At 38.3% G+C, this 18,728-nt stretch overlaps 2 protein-coding genes across 3 annotated transcripts in view; one reads left to right on the top strand and one right to left on the bottom strand.

Annotated features, from left to right (window-relative positions):
- Positions 1 to 1,450: 1,450 nt before the first annotated feature.
- Positions 1,451 to 8,538, bottom strand: LOC111161293 (proteasome 26S subunit, non-ATPase 10). Of its 2 annotated transcripts, none has more exons than XM_022524874.1 (5): positions 8,381 to 8,538; positions 5,826 to 5,924; positions 4,820 to 4,966; positions 4,559 to 4,725; positions 1,451 to 2,365 (listed from the first exon to the last, which is right to left on the bottom strand). In XM_022524874.1, exons 1-5 carry the CDS (start codon positions 8,492 to 8,494, stop codon positions 2,212 to 2,214), a joined length of 681 nt encoding a protein of 226 aa, XP_022380582.1. In that variant the 5' UTR covers positions 8,495 to 8,538; the 3' UTR covers positions 1,451 to 2,211. The 2 variants fall into 2 exon arrangements, with proteins under 2 accessions (XP_022380582.1, XP_022380583.1); XM_022524875.1 differs by having other exon boundaries at positions 1,922 to 2,365; positions 4,638 to 4,725.
- Positions 6,046 to 18,728, top strand: part of LOC111161292 (autophagy related 4A cysteine peptidase) — a 53,247-nt gene continuing 40,564 nt past the window's right edge. The window contains exons 1-2 of the mRNA XM_022524873.1: positions 6,046 to 6,064; positions 8,628 to 8,804. Coding sequence (XP_022380581.1) covers positions 6,046 to 6,064; positions 8,628 to 8,804 — 196 coding nt within the window. The remainder of the gene's footprint in view (positions 6,065 to 8,627; positions 8,805 to 18,728) is intronic.

Raw genomic sequence — 18,728 nt, 5'->3', positions numbered from 1 at the left:
CTGGAGGCTCGATAGTGTGACACGATAGGGCCCAGACATGATAGTGTGACACAGCCACATCATGACCTAACTATAGTTGATACAGTTAAGAAATGGAGAAATTGGAAGGGGAGGTGAACCATGAGAGACTATGGACTCTGAAAAACAATCTGAAGGGTTTGAAGAGGTGGGGGGGTGGGAGGTTGGGGGAACTAGGTGGTGGGTATTAGAGAGCGCACGGACTGCATGGAGCACTGGGTGTGGTGCAAAAACAATGAATACTGTTATGCTGAAGATAAATTAAAAAAAAATGATTAAAAAAAATCCAAAAAAAAAAATCCAAAAAAAAAAAAAAAAGAAGAAATGGAGAAATCAAAACACAGGGGTCATATGGTTAAACTGCTAAGTCAAAGATGATGAAGCAAATGCGGATTTACCCTGAGTATCATAGAAATTCCCTCAAATTGTGGATTCCCTCCAACAGATACTCACACTTTTTTTCCACTGTTCCTATTTACCTGCACCTTTCAGCTTATATTCAGTTAAGCTTTACAACTGAAATTCTCATCTTTCTGGGGTTCATTTGGAAGCAACTGTAAAACCTGCTGACCTTGAATCAGATTCATCTCTGTTGGGTTTCCTATATGAACAGATAACAATCTGATCAATATCCAGGGCCATTAATATCCTTATAATTATTAGTTTATATTTATAAAATTCCAGTAGCCTACAAATTAACTGAGGCTTGGTTCCATCTGTGTCTTACTAAAGAACTAAGATCCATTCTCTTTCACACCCACAAAGCTGATTACCTTAGACATAAAGTCAGTGTTTATAAAGAGTAAATGCCTTCAGACCTAACAGGCCCAATTCAATTAAATACAACTTTACTCTCTCTTTACCACTAAAAACCACTGTAAAGAAATGATTTCCTCTGTCATCAATTCTATCCCTGGCATTCAATAAACAAACACTTCATTGCATAAGATGCTTCCCTGATTAATATCTGTAATGATCAGCGCTCAAAATATTTATGTACAGGTTTTACATTATCAGTGACACCATTCATGTTTACAGAACTCATTTCAACTACTGGCCGTTAAGTCTGACCCACAATTAATGCAAGTTTGTGGGCTCACCGGGATTACTGATTTCAAGCAATATTTGCAGCATGAGATTCAAATTAAAAAAATAATTTGAAGAGTCACTTGGAGTTCATTAGATTTTATGACTAGCAATCATTTACGCTGTTTCCCTAAATTGAGATCAAGGTCACACTTACTTTCTTTTGGTCCACACTTAATTAGCAATTCAGAAGATTACTATTTTTAAAGATTTTAGCTGCAGCTCAAGCTTCACTAATTTTATTGACTTCAGAGCTAGCAAAAACTGAGAAATGTCTTTATGAAGGATTTTAAGGTTTACATGGGACGTCTAACTGACTTGAAAGAGAAACTGGGAGATTCTCTCAACATTTTATTTTTTGTTTCTGGAATACAAATCAAAATACATTTTTGTTACATATCACGTTAGTGGGTTTGACATTTCTTCCCAATACAGGATAACTTAATACAGGTACTTTAAAACTTCTGTTTTAAAAATACATTTTATTTTGGAGGTAACAAGCTCATTAAAAAGATACATGAGTACACCGGCTCTTATTTTGCATTATTTTAGTGTTTAGGAATTCTGAACTTGGATAGCATACCCTCCAACTGAAAATCTGGTCCTTTATAATACATACGTGTTCCATAACAAAAATAAAACTAGAGTGTATTGTTGAAAAAACAGAAATTTTTGGTATAGGCCTCTGAGTAAGCTTGAGAGAAAAGTCAGGATGTGTTTCAACTGGACAGTGGAACATTCAAGAACCTACCTAGAAACATGTGACAGAACAAATGGCTTGGTGCTATTGGAGTTGTTTTGCCTCAGAGGGGAGGGTGCTGAAGACTCATCACAGCCACAGAACCAACTAACTCAAAATTAACCCGAATTCGGTACGGAGTAATGTACAACAAGAGTAGAACAATCCCAACAGTTATTCAATGCCGGGCAAGCTAGCTGTAAGCTTAGAACAAAGACCTCGGCAGGAACAATATTCAACATGTTTATAAGACTTTGAAGACGAAAACACTTCATCATTCACGGACGATGGCTTGTGCACAAGGATATGAGTTTCCAGGACACTAGGACAACCACAAAACATACACAGGAATAATACATCCAAGCTGCTTAACCTTCCACCATTCTCTTGAGTATTAAACCCAGACCACCTTTGGCCACTTGCAGGGGTGTCTTTTCTTCTTTATTCTCAATGTAAATACTTGCTCCTTGGGACACCAGCAGTTTCGCTTCTTCCACTCTCTCCTCGTCACAGGCTAAGTGTCTGAAATTGAGGACCACAAAGACTGATTACTCCCTACTGATTCTAGGTAACCATGAGGAGTTCCTGAGAGGTGGTCTGAATGGCATATTACTAGGTGGTATAATATTAGAATATTTAATCAGGAAAGGAAGATCGATTTGCATGGGAAAGACTGTTGGTAAGCTAAAATTCCATGGAATTGCCTCATGGTATCAAATCATTTATCCTAATTCTGGACACATGACAGTTGAAGAAGGGATCTAATGCCAGCCTAAGAACAGCATCCATATTTTAGGGAGATTAGAGTAGTTTGCCCCAAAGGCACTCAATACTTCAGGGCTACGATTTAGAAAAGCCCCAGCTCATAATCTGCTAATAGCAATTTGTGTGGTTGAAATTTTGAAAAAGCAGTTTAAAAGGTGTTATCTCATTTGATCCTTACGGCCACCTTGTAAGTTAACATGGTGGTAATCATCCTCAATTTACAGCTGAAATTGTGGCAGAGGTTGAAGTCCTTACCTATGTTGACATGGCTGGGCGGTAACTGAAGGGGAAAGCTTGTAGGCACTTAACGGTTTATTAGGCAGGGTAACAGGTGCTTTACCTGTCATGTTATTTAAGCCGCACAACAATCTAGTGAGGAAGGAATTACTATCCTCATATTACAGATGTGGAAATTAAGGCTTAGGAAGGTTAAGTTACTTCTCCAAGTTACTTAATGTAAGTATTTAACATAGTTGATTAAACGGCTGAGTTTGAATAAACAGCATCTAGTTCTCCCTAAATCCTAGGCTTTTCCCGGGACCCTGTCCTGCCTGACTCCTAGGTTTCTTCCCTGTTACGGAGAAAAGAGCTAGAATGTGCAAGTCTTTCTAAACAGAGTCACTCGGGACCAGAGAAAAGATTTTTTTAAAACGAAGAGTTAAGAAAATCATACTCGCAAAAGACTGAATCTCATTTTAAATTAAAAAGGAGACTCAGAATTTCTGGTTCAAAAAAGTCACCACTCACTAAGGAAGAAAAGTAGCCACGTACTGCCAAAAAAAAATATCAAGGCAGACGGTGGCCTCAGGTCATACGCATGAATCAATTCCAGATGGACCTGAGTTACATGAAGAACGGTAACTCTCAACCAAAACCAATACAATTTTTTTAAAGCCTCCAATAAAATACAGGTAAATCTTTAACTAATTTCAGGGTGAGAAAGGACTTTCCAGTCATGACGGAAGATTAACAGATCTGACTACTTAGAAGCTGAAAACTTCTGTTCTTTAAAAAAAAAAAAAAATGAACATGAAAAGAAAAACTGGCAAAAACAGTTTCGACTAACATAGCAAGTTAATATTTCTAGTATATCAAGTTGAGGGCACTTAAAAAAATCACAAGAAATAAATTAATTCCCCGAAAGCAGAGAAAGGGACACATGAAAGGTTTTTAATTTGGAGAAGAAATCCAATTAGGTGGAAACATTAAAAGATGTTACGCTTCGCTGATAATAAAAACACAAATGACAACTTTGAAACACCACATCTGATAGAACAGAAGGCTATTCTCAGTGTTGGTGAGGGGGTAATAGGCACTCTCAAACCTGCTGTTGGGGGGTGGGTACCATGACACAACTCCTCTGGAAGCAATCTGACAATACATAGCAACAATTTCAAAATGTGTCTATTTGTTGACTTGGCAGTCCTGCTTCTAGGAGTCTATACTAAGGTAATCATCAACAATATGGCCATAGATTTTTGCAAAAACTTGATCAATGTAGCATGATTTATATTCATGGAAAACTCAAAAAGCTTAAACATACAGTCAGAGGAATGATTAAATTCTGGCACATCCATAAAATGGAACTGTATAGAGCCATTCAAAAATGTTTTAAAAACATTAAATAAAAAAATTTTAATGACATTGGAAAACGCTCACAATATACTGAGGTTAAAGAAACACAATGTAATTACATACATAGTATGATACCAATTTTGCAAAAAAAAATTTTTTAAATATGCACATTTGCATACAAAGAATGGGAGGAAATACATGAAAAGTACATAGGTAATTTTAACTTTTATCCTTATACTTATGTGTATTTCCAAATTTTTTGTCATACACATGTATTATGATTATAAGCAGAATAAAAAAAGAAGCGATGTGTGAGAATTAGTGCAAGCAGGCTAATGTCAAGGAGAGCACAGATGACTGCTACTTGTCACTTACAGAGGAGTGTTACCCTCAGTGTCTTGGATATTTGTGGATGCTTTGTAGTACAGAAGGATATGAATCATCTTCAAGTTACCCTTGGCTGCCGCCCGGTGCATTGCTGTGGCCTCATAATGGTCCTTAGCATCTGGATTAGCCCCGCCTTCCAGTAACATGACAGCGATCTGGAACCCCAAGGGAAAAAAACAATGCAGACATCTAGTTGTGCTCACGTACAGGTTCAGAGCTCAAGAGGAGCAGCAAGGAACGGAGGCCTACCTCATGCCTGTTTTTGGAAGCTGCGTAATGCAGGGGCGTACAGCCATTTTGGTTGACAGCATTCACTTGAGCACCTTTACCCAGAAGGGCTTTTACGATCTCATCACGGCCAGCAGAAGCAGCAATATGAAGAGGAGACCAACCTGCCTATGAAAGAGGTAGGCAGTACGAAAACCAGGGGGGGAAAGGCACAGGGATTAATGCTGACATGTAGGTACGGTTTACAAAGAGCTGTGTGTGAATGGTTAAAAAAAAAAAAGTGACCTTCTTTTCCCCTCATTAAACACTGCGAAAAATTTGGAGAGCAGATGTATACAGAAGGGACACCAAACCACCCATAATCCTATAACACAGAAAGAATGATACAGGTGTAATTCTAATGCGTTTTCCAATTGGGATTATAGGATATAAAGTTCTCACAGTGTCCACTTCTTGTCTTATGAGAATTTTCTACATCCTTCTTTGGATTCTTGACTTTATTAGTTGCATATCGTTTTATTAATATGGCTATTCCCACTATAGTCGACCAGGTCTACACTGAACCGTTTTTATTTCTTTGCTATTATAAATATTCCTTCAGGTAGCATCCTTGAAAAGGAACTTGCCTACAAAACATTTCCATCCTTATTCTTCACCAAGTTTTATCCTAATATAACCAATACCATTAAAATAAATCTCTGTATAACAACAACAAAAGGATATTCAGGCCCTGAGTATTCAGGCAATGCTCACACACAAAAAAGCTTTCCAACGTAATAAAAAGGATCTGTAGTCTTGTAGCCTTAATCTACACATTAACCTTAACTTATGGGGTATGAGTGGCAGAACCAACATTCTAAAATAATGCACCCAAAGACTTGTGTGAGGTCACCGGGGCCCTGCTGTAACTAACTGCCTAGTCATAAAGGTTACAATTTTGTCTGTGAGCTTGATAGGCAGTCCTCCGTAAATACCAGTCTGGAGTCTAAAGATAACCAGGCCTTTATCAACTCTGCCTAGGACTCACATCATCTTTATCGTTCACTGGCACTCCAAGTTGCAGCAAGAATTCCACAATTTCTGTATGTCCGGCTGAGCACGCCCAGTGCAACGCGGTTCTGCTGTCCTGCATGGGAAAGACAGAAGCAAGACGATTGATATTCTTGAAGAGAAATAGAAGAAGGAAGGCAAGAAAGCAGAAAAAGATTAACACTGGGGCCAGCAAGCCTATAGTTTGGAAATAAGAAATGGAGAGCACAGGATCCTGGGGTAGGTAACTTTATACCATATTACTTACTGTCGTAAGAGAGAACAAGGTTTCAGTAACATGGGGGAGAATCCAATGATGAATGTGAATTCTGGGCAGAACACAGCCTTGAAAGCAGTCGAGCACAAGACTGATTTCGCCGCTTTGGCAGGAACAGAGCTCTATTTACTATGACATTATTTATGTACTGTTATGCCAGGCACTCTGCTGAGAGTTCTGCAGTCATCGTCTCATTTAATGTCCAGGATCCTGGACATTGGACATTATCCCCATTTTCCAGATGAGGAAACTAAGACTCTTCAGGGTAGGCAACTTGTCCAAGGTCACATAGCTAGTAAATGGCGAAGCCGGTCCACAAACCTCTGTCTGATGCTGGTATTTCTAGATGCTCTGGAAAGAATGAACGAATCTTATGGGAAAGAAATGTTCATAAAACTAGCTGAGATTATCTATATATTTAAAAAGAATACCACACTCAAAATTAGACAGCAACATTACTTTAAAAAAAATAAGTCAGGAGTTAGTTGTGTTTCTCAAAGGGAATTTGTTTTTTTTTTTTTCATTTTTTTAAAAGATTTTATTTATTTATTTGACAGACAGAGATCACAAGTAGGCAGAGAGGCAGGCAGAGAGAGAGGGAAGCAGGCTCCCTGCTGAGCAGAGAGCCTGATGCGGGGCTCAATCCCAGGACCCTGAGATCATGACCTGAGTGGAAGGCAAAGGCTTTAACCACCGAGCCACCCAGGCGACCCAGGAATTTGTTTTTTTGCAGTGACAGCTGTACTTCTTAGCTCTATGGAAAAGAAAGTGGTTATTTTAAATTTTATTACAAAAGAATTTCAAACACATAAAAATAGATACTGTAACAGAAACCCATATGCCTATTACCTAGATTTAATATTTTGCCATATTTGCCTTACTTTATTTCTTCAGTTTTTTTTTTTTTCCTGATGAGGTAATTTTTAAAAAACAAATTCTAAATATCATGATTTTTCATCCCTAAATATTTCAGTATCTAAAGAATAAGGATGCTGTCCTACATAGATAGCCAGGAGGCCATTATCACACCTATCAAAATTAATACTAACTCCTTTATAAAATCTAAAACTCAGTCAGTATTCAGATTTCCCCAGTTGTCCCCCAAGTGATTTTTAATAGCTGGCTTGTTTCAATCAGGCTCCACACAAGGCCCATAATTTGCGTATGAGCCTTGGTTCTTAAGTTTCCTGACCTGGAATAGCTTTCCTCTTTTTTATTCCATTGACTCAGTGAAGAACAGATTACTAAATCTTAATTTGACATTATTAACTTAAATTTCAAGTATTAAATATTATCAGACCATCACGAAGGTAAATTCGGTAAAGGTAAAGCCATTTTCAGGTTGCGCAATAAAGGGAAGATCCAGAAGTCAGTCTCCTGATTTCTGCTCTTCCGAAAGACACAAAATGGAGATTTGTAGATCCCTGACACTGTACTGATACGTGCTTAGAATGGTACCTGTCATACAGAATGCAATCTATAAATATTTGTTGGCTTGCTGAGGTCACCGTGAATCTTTCTAGAAACTTGGGGTCAAAGCACGAGGGTCCTTTGAGCAGAAGAGCAGAAACACTTCCCAAAGTTCATTCACTTTTGGTCTGCCTCTGCCTAGGAATGCCCCTTCACTCCCCCAGGAGAATCCCACTCAACCTTCAAGATCTAACTAACCTTCCCTCCTTCGCAATACCTTTTCAATTATCACAACATTCGCTCTTCTAAGGGAGATTAAGTCAGGTCCTGCCGTTCTGTGTTCTGAAAGCACCACGTAAACTGCTCTCCAGAGCAGTCACTACAATTTGTTACTGGACGTAGGATTTGGGGTTACGTTACTAACGTCTGCTTCTTCCACTCGGCTGTATCCCCAGCTCCTAGTAAACTGCCTGGCACAGAACTGGCGTCTGGTTACACGTGTTTCATGGAATAAAACGACTAGTAAAAAGTAAAGAAACCCATTAAAGGGAAGAAAAAAAAAAAAAAAAAGCTTTCCTCCACGGGCAGCTCAAAGATTGGGCACTTCTGAGAAACGCGGTAAACGTTCTAGAAATATTCAAAATTCAGGGAGCTAAGCACCCGCCCTCCTCCCCAAAATATTTGAGGTTTGCGGGACTCGCTCCTGCCGCCCCGATTCCGAGTCCTAGGGTGACCCCGTCTAAAGATGGGGCGGCGGAGGCGGGGATCTGGTCCTTATGGAACCGGCCTCCCCTGGGCTGGCCCAGGCAGCCACGTTGGGCCTCGTCAACGCCACCGCATGCGGAGAGGCCTCTGCGCTGCTTTACCTGGTCAGTCCTAGTAGCCAGGGATTTATCCGCCAGGATCCTCTCCTTCAACTCCTCCAGCTTTCCGCTGTAGGCCAGGTTGCAGACCATTAGGTTGGACACACACCCCTCCATGTCTCTTTCCCAGGATCTCCGTGAAGCGCGATCCACGACCGCCTCACGTCGCCAGTTACGACTGCCAATCAAAAGAGCCGGCAGAGTACCACCAATCACTGGTCTTCCTCGTTCCTTCGCTTCTTTCCCACCCCGGGGCGCCTCTGGGAGTTGCAGTTTGAGCGCAGTTCCGGGAGGGGAGGCGTCTTTGCCACTCTCACCGACTCAGCCCCTAGCAGCGCGGAACTACAGGTCCCAGGGTCCTTTGCGGCCGCCGTAGTCAAGTGGCCGGTGGAATTGGCCCAGGATGACAGCTGGAGAATGGAGTCAGGTACGGGGAGCGGCTTCGTGTGGAACCGGGGTGGGTGGTCGCTAATGGGCCATTGAGTCGGCCACAAGAAACGGGTGTGGGGTCCTGGCAAGAGAGTTATGGGAGCCGAAAGGTCCTGTCCCACGGGGGCCCTGACCTGCCGTGGCAGGCGGAAGGGACAACGGTAGGATCTGAGGACTGCCTCCTGGGCTCGTGCGGGTGGCTGTGGCTACCCTCCCCCTCCCTGCCGCCGCCAAAGGAGTGGAAAGAAGTAGGGGTTAATTAGTCCGACATCTCGGCAGAGTGGCATCAGGGCAGAATTCTGTCACAGCAGTGATAGTATATGACTCCGTAGTAAGGTGATGTGCCAGGGTGATGCCAAAGGCAGGGTGTGAGGCCATGGGAGCCACTTGATATCTGATTGACCTCGGTGAGTCCATGTCCTGGTGACATCACAACTTGATGAGAGTCATCTTCATACTGTGGTATGGCGTTGGCCCTTTAATGTCATGATAATAACAATGACATCAAGGCTTTGCTAGAAATATTAAGCTAATAGTGTTTCTATTTATGGAAATCCCAAATACTGCCATAAGCAGAAGAGATGCAAGGCTTATCCTTTATAGGACATATCCAAGAGGGCCTTATGCCAAAACTAGGTAATGATAAGAATACACTCAAGAAAGAGACTGATTATGTTTATATTTATCCTGTTATGGTGTAGAACAGGGCTTGGCAAACTTTCTGTGAAGCGCAGATAGTAAATACTTTAGGCGTTGCAGTCCAAAAGGTGAAATTGTGGATAATTTGCATGCACTTATATAACAAGAGAGAAAACAAATTTCAACAAATGTTTACTGATGAAATCCAAAATAAAACGATAGTTGGGTGCTGTTTTTTGTTACACAAGACTACTAATAGAAATAATGGAATTTTTTGGCGGGGGGGACTACATTTTGTTTAATTGGGGCTCGCAGTCAGGGTTCCCCATCTTAATAATCACATCAAGTGTTCATCTGTTAATGCTGCTCTGTAATGGAATTTTCTTATCTCATCTTTGTAAATGTCTTTTCACAATGGTAGGTACTGCCATATACTTATATCGGCCCACAAACATATTTTTGTTAGTTTTTAAAATTTCAGAATGGCTCTAGCTTTACAGAAAAGTCGCAAAGGTAGTACAAACTTCCTGTGTACCCTTCATCCAATTTCCCCTACTGTTCTTTTCCTGTTTTTTTTTTAAAGATTTTATTTATTTATTTGACAGAGAGAAATCACAAGTAGGCAGAGAGGCAGGCAGAGAGAGAGGAGGAAGCAGGCTCCCTGCTGAGCAGAAAGCCCGATGTGGGGCTTGAACCCAGGACCTGGGATCATGACCTGAGCCGAAGGCAGCGGCTTAACCCACTGAGCCACCCAGGCGCCCCTGTTCTTTTCCTGTTTTTAACAGCTTTATTGAAATGTATTTTACATACCATAAAAGTCACTTGGTTCAAATGTATAATTAAATGATTTTTAGTAACTTTTCTGAGTGGTGCAGCCATCCCCATAAACAGTTTTAGAAAATTTTCATTCCCCCAATAAGATCCTTCATGCTCATTTATAGTTAATCCTTATTCCCTCTCCCATCCCCAGGTAACGACTAATCTACTTTCTGTCTCTATAAATTTGCCTATTCTTGACATTTCATCTAAATAAAATCTTACAATATGTGGTCTTTCGTGCCTGGCTTCTTTCACTTAGCATGATATTTTTAAAGTTCATCCATATTGTAGCATGTATCCGTACCCCATTAATTTTTTATTGCCAAATAATATTCTATTTTGTGGATATAACACACTTTTCCTGTCTACTCCCTAGTTGATAGGTTGTTTCCAGTTGTTGGCTATTACTACTAATATTGGTTGCTAAGAACATGTGTGCACAAGACTTCCCGTGGACCTATGTTTTCATTTCTTATTGGTAGATACCTAAGGGTGGAATTACTGGAACATATGGCAAATTTATGTTTAACTTTTCAAGAAACTGCAAAACTGTTTTCCAAAGTGGTCATACTATTTGCTTTTCCCCAGCAATGTAGGAGGGTTTCTGTTTCCCCAAATCCTTGCCAACATTTGTTATTGTCTGTCTTTTTATCATAGCCATTCTAAATGAGTGTGAAATGATAACTCATTGTGGTTGTAATTTGAATTTCCTTAACGACTAATGATGATGAGCATTGTCTTGTGTGCTTATTAGCTAGTTGTGTATCTTATTTGGTGAGGTGTCTGTTCACATATTTTACCCATTTTTGAATTGAGTTATTATCTTTATTGTCTTTTTATTGTTCAGTTGTAAGAATTGTTTTTACATTCTAGATACAAGTCCTTGCCAGATATATGATATGTGGATATTTTCTATTAGACTGTTGCTTGCCTTTTCATTTTCTTAATGGTGTCTTTTGAAGTGCAAAGGTTTTGAATTTTGATGAGGTACAATTCATAATTTTTTCTTTTGTGAATCACGCTTTTGGTGTTCTACATTTTTTAAAGTGTACAGTTTATTATTAATGTACTTTAGAGTTGTGTTACCATCAACACAATCTTATTTAAAAGATTTCCATCACCCCCGAAAGAAAACTTGTGCCTGTTTTCAGTCACTCCCCATTGCTACTCCCAACCAATAATCTATTTTCTGTTTCTGTGGATTTTTGTTTTCTGAGTTTTCATACAAACAGAAAGACATGATATGTGGTCTTTTGGGTCTGCCTTCTTTCACTTAGCATGTTTTTGACCTTTATCCAAATTTTGCTATGTATCAATACTTTGTTCCTTTTTATAGCTGAATAATATTCCATTGTATGGCTGAACAATATTTCATTTTTCTGTTCATCAGTTGATGGGAATTTGAGTGGTTTCCACCTTTTGGCTGTTACGAATAATGCTCCTATAAACATTCGTGTGCAAGCTTCTGTGCAGACATGTGTTTTCATTTCTCTTGCTACATATCTAGGAGTTGAATTGCTAGGCCACAGGGCAGCTCTGTTTAACTTTGTGAAGAACTGCCAAACTTTTCTACAACAGCTGCACCATTTTACATTTCCACCAGCAATGTATGATGGTTTCAATTTCTCCATCTCTTTACCAGAACTTGTTAATGTCTGTCTCTTTTATTATAGCCATTCTAGAGGGTGTGAAGTGGTGTATCATTGTGATTTTCTTGTTTTGACTTGTTATGGGAAGTATATAAAGCATGTTGACGTTACTTTTGGTTCAAACAGTAGTAGTTGTTGAGATGACTTTCCTATAATGTAAGTTTCACAAAGAAATGCCGTTTTGCCTTGTTATTTTATTTTCTCTAAAGATTTATTTATTTATTTGATGGAGAGATCCCACCTAGGTGCCCCTTGCCTCTTTATTTTAGATTGAATTAAGAAACATTACCGAGTCTGCAGTGAAAGCTCATTTCCAGAGCCATTCAGTGTTTGATAACAGTGGCTGAAGGCAGTTTGTCTGACAGTTTAAAAATGTAAAAATCATTCCTCTTAGTTTCCCAGATGAAAAACATGAGTGGATTTAATTTAGCCTGCTAGATGCAGTTTGCTGATGGGGGTTGTAGAGTGATTGTCATGTTCATAGTATGTGTTCAATAAATATCTTGTTGATTACAGAGATACAGCAGGCTGGTTTGTGGTATTCACATAGGCTTGAATATAGTAACAGTTTACCTTAATAATACATCAAGGAATTCCATTTGATTGCTAAGAACAGCTGGAAAAACAACTCTGAGTAATCCTACTGAGTGACTTGTTTGGGTTATCTTCTTTTATAGATGGTGTCTTGTACTTTTATTTTGATTTCATTTAATTAATTTTTATTTATTTTATTTTTTCTTTTGATACCACATGGCAGTTAACTTTCAGTTCTGAGTCCTTTGAGGCTAAGGGTAAGGTAACTCTTGACTTTTTGAAGGTTGAAAGACAGATCTATAAGGGAAAATGTTTCTTTTGTCTCTGGCCCCAAGTTATAGAGGAACAAGATGATGACTGTTTATCTATCAAGAGTCAAAGGAGGCCCCTGTTAAGGACTGACTCCCTTGCTGCTCGTATGATTATTTCCTGTTGCCTTTTCTACATGGTCACCTAGATTGTAGGTCCTAGAACAAGCCAGATTCATCTTCTGGACATAATAAGGCTAAGAATAACTAACATTTATGTGTCAGATACTGGTCTTATATCTGATTTAATCCTTCACAACAGCCCTAGGATGTAGGAACTATTATTTCTCCAATCCTCATTTATTTAAAAATGAGAATGCAGGTTCAGAGAATTGAAGTAATCTAACATGCCTAAGGCCACACAGTTTAGTCAAAGTTGGAGCTAAAATTGAAATCCAGGCCTAATGCCCTAGCACCTAACCACTACAACATAGTGCTCAATATTGCTGAAAATCAAATCATGTATAAATGAAAACCTCAGATAATGTAACACTAATTCCTACAGGTTTTTGGGCTATTAAGGCTACCTCTGATGGAAAGAAAATGACATGTTTTTCATGCTCGAGAGCAGTGCTCTTGTATGGAGCTATTTGTGATGATGGAAAAGTTCTGTATCTATGCTGTTCTAGTATGGTAGTGTTTACTTTAAAAATAAAACTGTCAGTTATTTTAACCAAAAATGGGTTTATTCAGGAATAGCAGAGAATCACAGTTCAGGACGCACAAGCTACAGCAAAACCACAGGCAAATCTGGAGAACAAGGAAGAAGAATGTGGTTTTATCCAGGAAGTGGGGGAGTTGAGAGGAACTGTTATACACAAAAAAACCATTGGAGTAAACTGGGAGTTTGAAGTGTACTGGCCTTTTACTGGTTGAGTTGTGACAGTCTCTCATTGGCTGGGCCATTTGCACCCAAGGAGAAAATCTCTCTTCCTCCTGCTGGGATAGGAAAGTGAGGCTTCTTCCTGTTGGGAATACAAAATAGGTCTCTTCCTGTTGGGGATCTGCGATTGACAGTGATAGGGTATGAGAGCTCCAGCTTCTGGCCTCTTGACTCCATTTTACTGATGTTTTCCTTTATTAATTTTCACAACAGCTGCTAGTCACATTGAGCACTTGAAATGTGTCTAGGAAGTAAATTTTAAATTTCAGTTAATTTTAATTATTTTAAATTTGAACAGCTTCATGTGGCTAGTGGTTATCATTTTGGACAGGGTAGAGAGAGGCAATTTCCCTCTGTGTGCCCTTTCCTAATTATCACTAAGTATTTTACTCAAGGCAAATATTTTTTTTCATAGCACAACTGGAAACGAATGTATTCTATAGTGAAACAAACTTCAGGACACCTTACACAGGGTGAATGCAAATCAGTGAACTGTTAACAGTCCCAGGAATAGGTTGTGGGTTATCCAGAATGAAACTCCTCCATCCCTACCACTTACTGGGTAAAGTTTGAACAACTGGCCTGAAGACACTTTGCCATTCATAATGCATTGTTTGAGGATGTAATTCCTTTATGTGGCGTATTGCAAACACTTCACAATTGCCAGTTGCCCGGTTTTAGAGGAGATGTTTTAATCTGTGGCTGTAATATTTTTTCAGCACATGTTTTGATGTTACAGAGAAATGTCTTTGGTATTGCGTGTCACTGGCCTATGTACACCTTCCCCATTTAAAATCTATCCCTTCGTACAACCGACTATCATAATAAAATGTTTTATTTACTTCTTCCTCGGGTTTTAGCTTCCACATTCTTGTTTCTCAGTTATTTTATTATGGTTTCTTTTTTTAACTTTCTGAAAGTCAATAATAAAAGACATACACATTGCAGAAATAGTACAAAAAGCTCCGTATAGTCTTCATCCAGTTTATCGCAATCATTACATCTTATGTCATCATAATACAATACGAAAAGCAGGAAATTGATGTTGAAATGATGTGTGTGTACAGTTCTCTGTTATTTTGTCACATGAGTAGATTTGTGTAACCATCATGACAATCAAGATACAGAAATATTCCATCACTAGAAAGCTACCTTTTAAGGCCACGCCTACCACTGACTCCCATCATCCATACCCCTGACAAATACTAATGTCTTCTCCTCTATAATTTTGTAATTTTGAGAATTTTATATTAATAGAATCATAAAATATGTGATTTTTCCATTTTTTTACTTCATAATTTTACCTCAAAGCCATCCAAGTTGATAAGTGTAACAATAGTTTCTTCTTTTTTATTGCTGAGAAGTATTCCATGCCTTGGATATATTAAAATTAGGGTCAGGTTCACTCCTTCTTGTATTGAGGGACATTTTGGTCATTTCCGCTTTGGGGCTATTACAAGTAAAACTGTTATGAACATTTGAGTATAGGATTTTGTGTAGACCTAGATTTTTATTTCTCTGATATAAACACCCAACAGGGCAATTGCTGGGTCCTATGAAAAGCGTATGTTTAGTTTTTAAAGAAACCGACAATTTTTCCAGAGTGGCTATACCATTGTACATTTCTACAGGCCGTGTATGGTCTCCCAGCTTCTCTGCACCTTTGCTGCTATTGGGAGTGTCATTGTTTTTAGTTGAGCCATTCTGATAGGTGCATAGTGACTGATAAATGTATTGTGATTTTATTTGCATTTCTCTAACGGCTAATCATAGTCAAAATTTTTATGTGTTTATTTGCCATCCCTGTACCTTCCTCAGTGAAATGTTTCTTTATGTACCTTGCCCATTTTCTAATTGCATTATTTGGGTTTGTTTGTTTTAACTGTCAAGTTTGGGGAGTTCTTTATATAGTCTAGATACAAGTTCTTTGTCATATGTGTAATTTGCAAGTATTCTCTAGTAGACTATGGCTTGTCTTTTCATCTCATGAATAGGATTTCTTACATAGTAAGAACGTAATTCTGATGATGTCCAATTCATCAATTTGCTTTTTCATTTCTGGATTGTGCTTCTGTCATTCTCTCTAACTCTTTTTCTTCAAGCCCTGGATCTCAAAGATTTTCTCCTAGATTGTTTCCAAAAGTTTTCTAGTTACATTTTACATTTAAGTCCGTGATCCATTTTCAGGTAATTTTTGTATATAGTGTGAGGTTTGAGTTGAGATTAATTTTTTAAACTATGGATACCCAATTGCTTCAGCTTCACTGAATTGCTTGTGTACTGTGGTAAAAAAAAAAAAATGAGTATACTGAATTTGTATGAGCCTATTTCTGGGTTTTCTGTCTGACTCATGTGTCTATCTATGTGTCTGTCACTCTGCCACACCCCAGGGTCTTATTTACTGTAGCTCTATAATAAGTTTAAAAATTGGGTAGAGTGATTCCTCCTACTTTATTATTTTTCTAGTATTGTTTCCTTCTTTTCCTTTTCCTATACGTTTTAGAATAATCTAACCTATATCTAAAAAAAATTGCCAGAATGTTGATAGGCATTATGTTAGACCTGTATATCAATTTGGGGAGAACAGTATCTTTACTAAGTTGAGTGTTTTCAATCCGTGAATGGCGAGTGTCTCTCCATTTATTTAGATTTTCTTTTATTTCTTTTCTTGGCATTGTGTCACTTTCAGCATACAGGTCTTGTATGTATTTTTTGAGAATTATAAATATTTCATTTATTTGAGTGACCCTTCATGGTATTGTATTTTTAATTTTGGTTTCCATGTGTTCATTGCTAATATATAGTAATGCCGATGATTTTTTATGATAATCTTGCAGCCTGCAATGTTGCTGAATTTGCCAAGTTGTAAGAGGTTGTTTTGTGTTTGTTTGTTTGTTTGTTTGTTGTGGTTGATAGCTTCAATTTTCTTTGTAGACTGCCTTGTCATCTGCAAATAGGGACAACGATATTTCTTCCATTTTACTCAATATGCATTTTATTTTTTTTTCCTTCCCTTATTGTTCTGTCTAGGACTTTCAGTATTTTGAATAGCAGTGGTGAGAGCTGAACCCTTGCCTTGTTCCCAATCTTAGGGAAGAAGCAGCCAGTCTTTTAGCATTAAGTATGATGTTAGCTGTAGGTCTGTCTTCCTTTCCTTTTCTCTTTCTTCCTTCCTTTCCTTTCCTTTCCTTTTCTTTTCTTTCCTTTCTTCTTTTGAAAGTTGAGGTAAATGCCTACTTGATGGCTCAGTGAGTAAAGCGTCTAACTCTTGATTTTGGCTCAGGTCATGATCTCATGGGTCCTGGGATCAAGCCCTGTATCTGGTTCTGTGCTCAGTGGGGAGTCTACTTGAGATTCTCTCCTTCTGCCCCTTCCCCACTCACTCTCTCTTGTTCTCAAATAAATAAATCTTTAAAAAAGTAAAGCTGAGGCAGTTCCCTTTCAATTTCCAGTTTTCTGAGTATTTTTATCATGAATGAGTGTTGAATTTTGTTAAATAGCTTTTTCTGTATCCATTGATATTAGACCATATTAGTTTTCTCATTTTGTCATAATATGGTGGATTACATTGATTGATTGTCAAATACTGAACCAGCCTTGCATCCCTCAAATAAACCCACTTGGTCATGTAGTGTATAATTTCTTTACATATTGAAGAATTAAATTTGCTAATATTTTGTTAAGGATTTTTGTGTCTGTATTCATGAATGATATTGGCTTGTTATCTGATTTTTTGTACAGTCTGTCCGATCTTAGTTTAAGGAAATATTGGCCTTATAAGAGTTGGGAAATATTTATTCTTCTATTTTCTGGAAAAGATTGGATAATATCACTATTAATTCTCCTTCAAGTGGTTGGAAGAATTCTCCAGTGTGACCATCTGGGCCTGGAGATTCAATTTCCTGTGTTAGTCATAGGGCTACTCACATTATCTTCTTCATATTGAGTGAGTATATGTTTACAGTTTTCAAGGAAGTGGTCCAGTCTATCTAAATTGTAACATTTATATGTGTACATTTGCTCGTAGTATTCCCTTATTATCTTTTTGGAGTTTGTGGAGTCTCTAGTGATATCCCCTATCTCATTCTGGTATTAATTTATATCTTCTCTCTTTTTTCAGTTTGTCACTCTTGCTAGAGAGTTATTGATTTTATTGACCTTTTCAAAAAATCAGCTCTTTATTTCATTGATTTTTATTTTTCAATCTTGTTGATTTCTGGTCTTACCTATTATTTCCTTCCTTTTGCTTCCTTTGGGTTTATTTTGCTCTTTAAGGGAAAAAAACTTCCCTTAAAAAATGGGAAGTTAGATTTTTTAATTTGAGACTTTTCCTCCTTTCTAAGGTACATACCATACATAAGGTGCTATAAATTTCCCGCTCAGCAGTGGTTTAGCTGCATGTCACATATGTTTTATTGCTGTAAATAATACGTAATATGAGATCCACTGTCAACACATTTTTAAGTGTACATTACAGTATTAACTATAGGCATGAAGTTGTCTGGCAGATTTCTAGAACTTTCTCATCTTGGTATGGCTGAAACTCTATACCCATTGAACAGTAGCACCCTAATTCCCCCTCTGCCCAGCCCCTGGCAACCTCTGTTGTTCTAATTTCTGTTTCTTTGAGTTTGAATACTTCAGATACCCCATGTAAGCAGAACGAGGCAGTATTTGCTATTCTGTGACTAGCTCATTTCACTCAGCATGTCTTCAAGGTTCATTCATGTTGTAGCAATGTGACAGGATTTCTATTTATATGGCAGACTAATATTCTAATGTATGTATATACCACATTTTCTTTATCCATTCATCTATCTATGGACATTTAGATTATTTCTACCTCTTGGCTATTGTAGATAATGCTGCAAATAACATGGCAGTGCAAATATCTTTTCCAGGTCCTGATCTTTGTTCTTTTGGATAAATATCCAGAAATGGGATTGCTGGATCATATGGTAGTTTCTTTGTTAACTTTTTGAGGAACTGCCATAGTGTTTTACATAGCAGCTCTTCCATTTGCTCATTCCCACCAACAGTGTACAAGGCTTCCAGTTTCTCCATATGCTCACCAACACTTGTTCTTTCTT

Source organism: Enhydra lutris, unplaced genomic scaffold, assembly GCF_002288905.1.
Source record: "Enhydra lutris kenyoni isolate GAN:26980312 unplaced genomic scaffold, ASM228890v2 scaffoldscaffold83, whole genome shotgun sequence".
Lineage (NCBI taxonomy): Eukaryota > Metazoa > Chordata > Mammalia > Carnivora > Mustelidae > Enhydra > Enhydra lutris.
The sequence above is the reverse complement of the archived record's forward strand: the minus strand, read 5'-3'. Positions and strand labels throughout refer to the sequence as shown.

Excerpts from the sequence above, each read along its gene's own strand:
- LOC111161293 (XM_022524874.1), bottom strand. The coding sequence starts at position 8,494 with ATGGAGGGGTGTGTGTCCAACCTAATGGTCTGCAACCTGGCCTACAGC. Across the intron at positions 5,925-8,380 it reads TGGCTACTAGGACTGACCAG|GACAGCAGAACCGCGTTGCA; the intron begins GTAAAGCAGCGC and ends TTTCCCATGCAG. Across the intron at positions 4,726-4,819 it reads CTTCCAAAAACAGGCATGAG|ATCGCTGTCATGTTACTGGA; the intron begins GTAGGCCTCCGT and ends TTGGGGTTCCAG.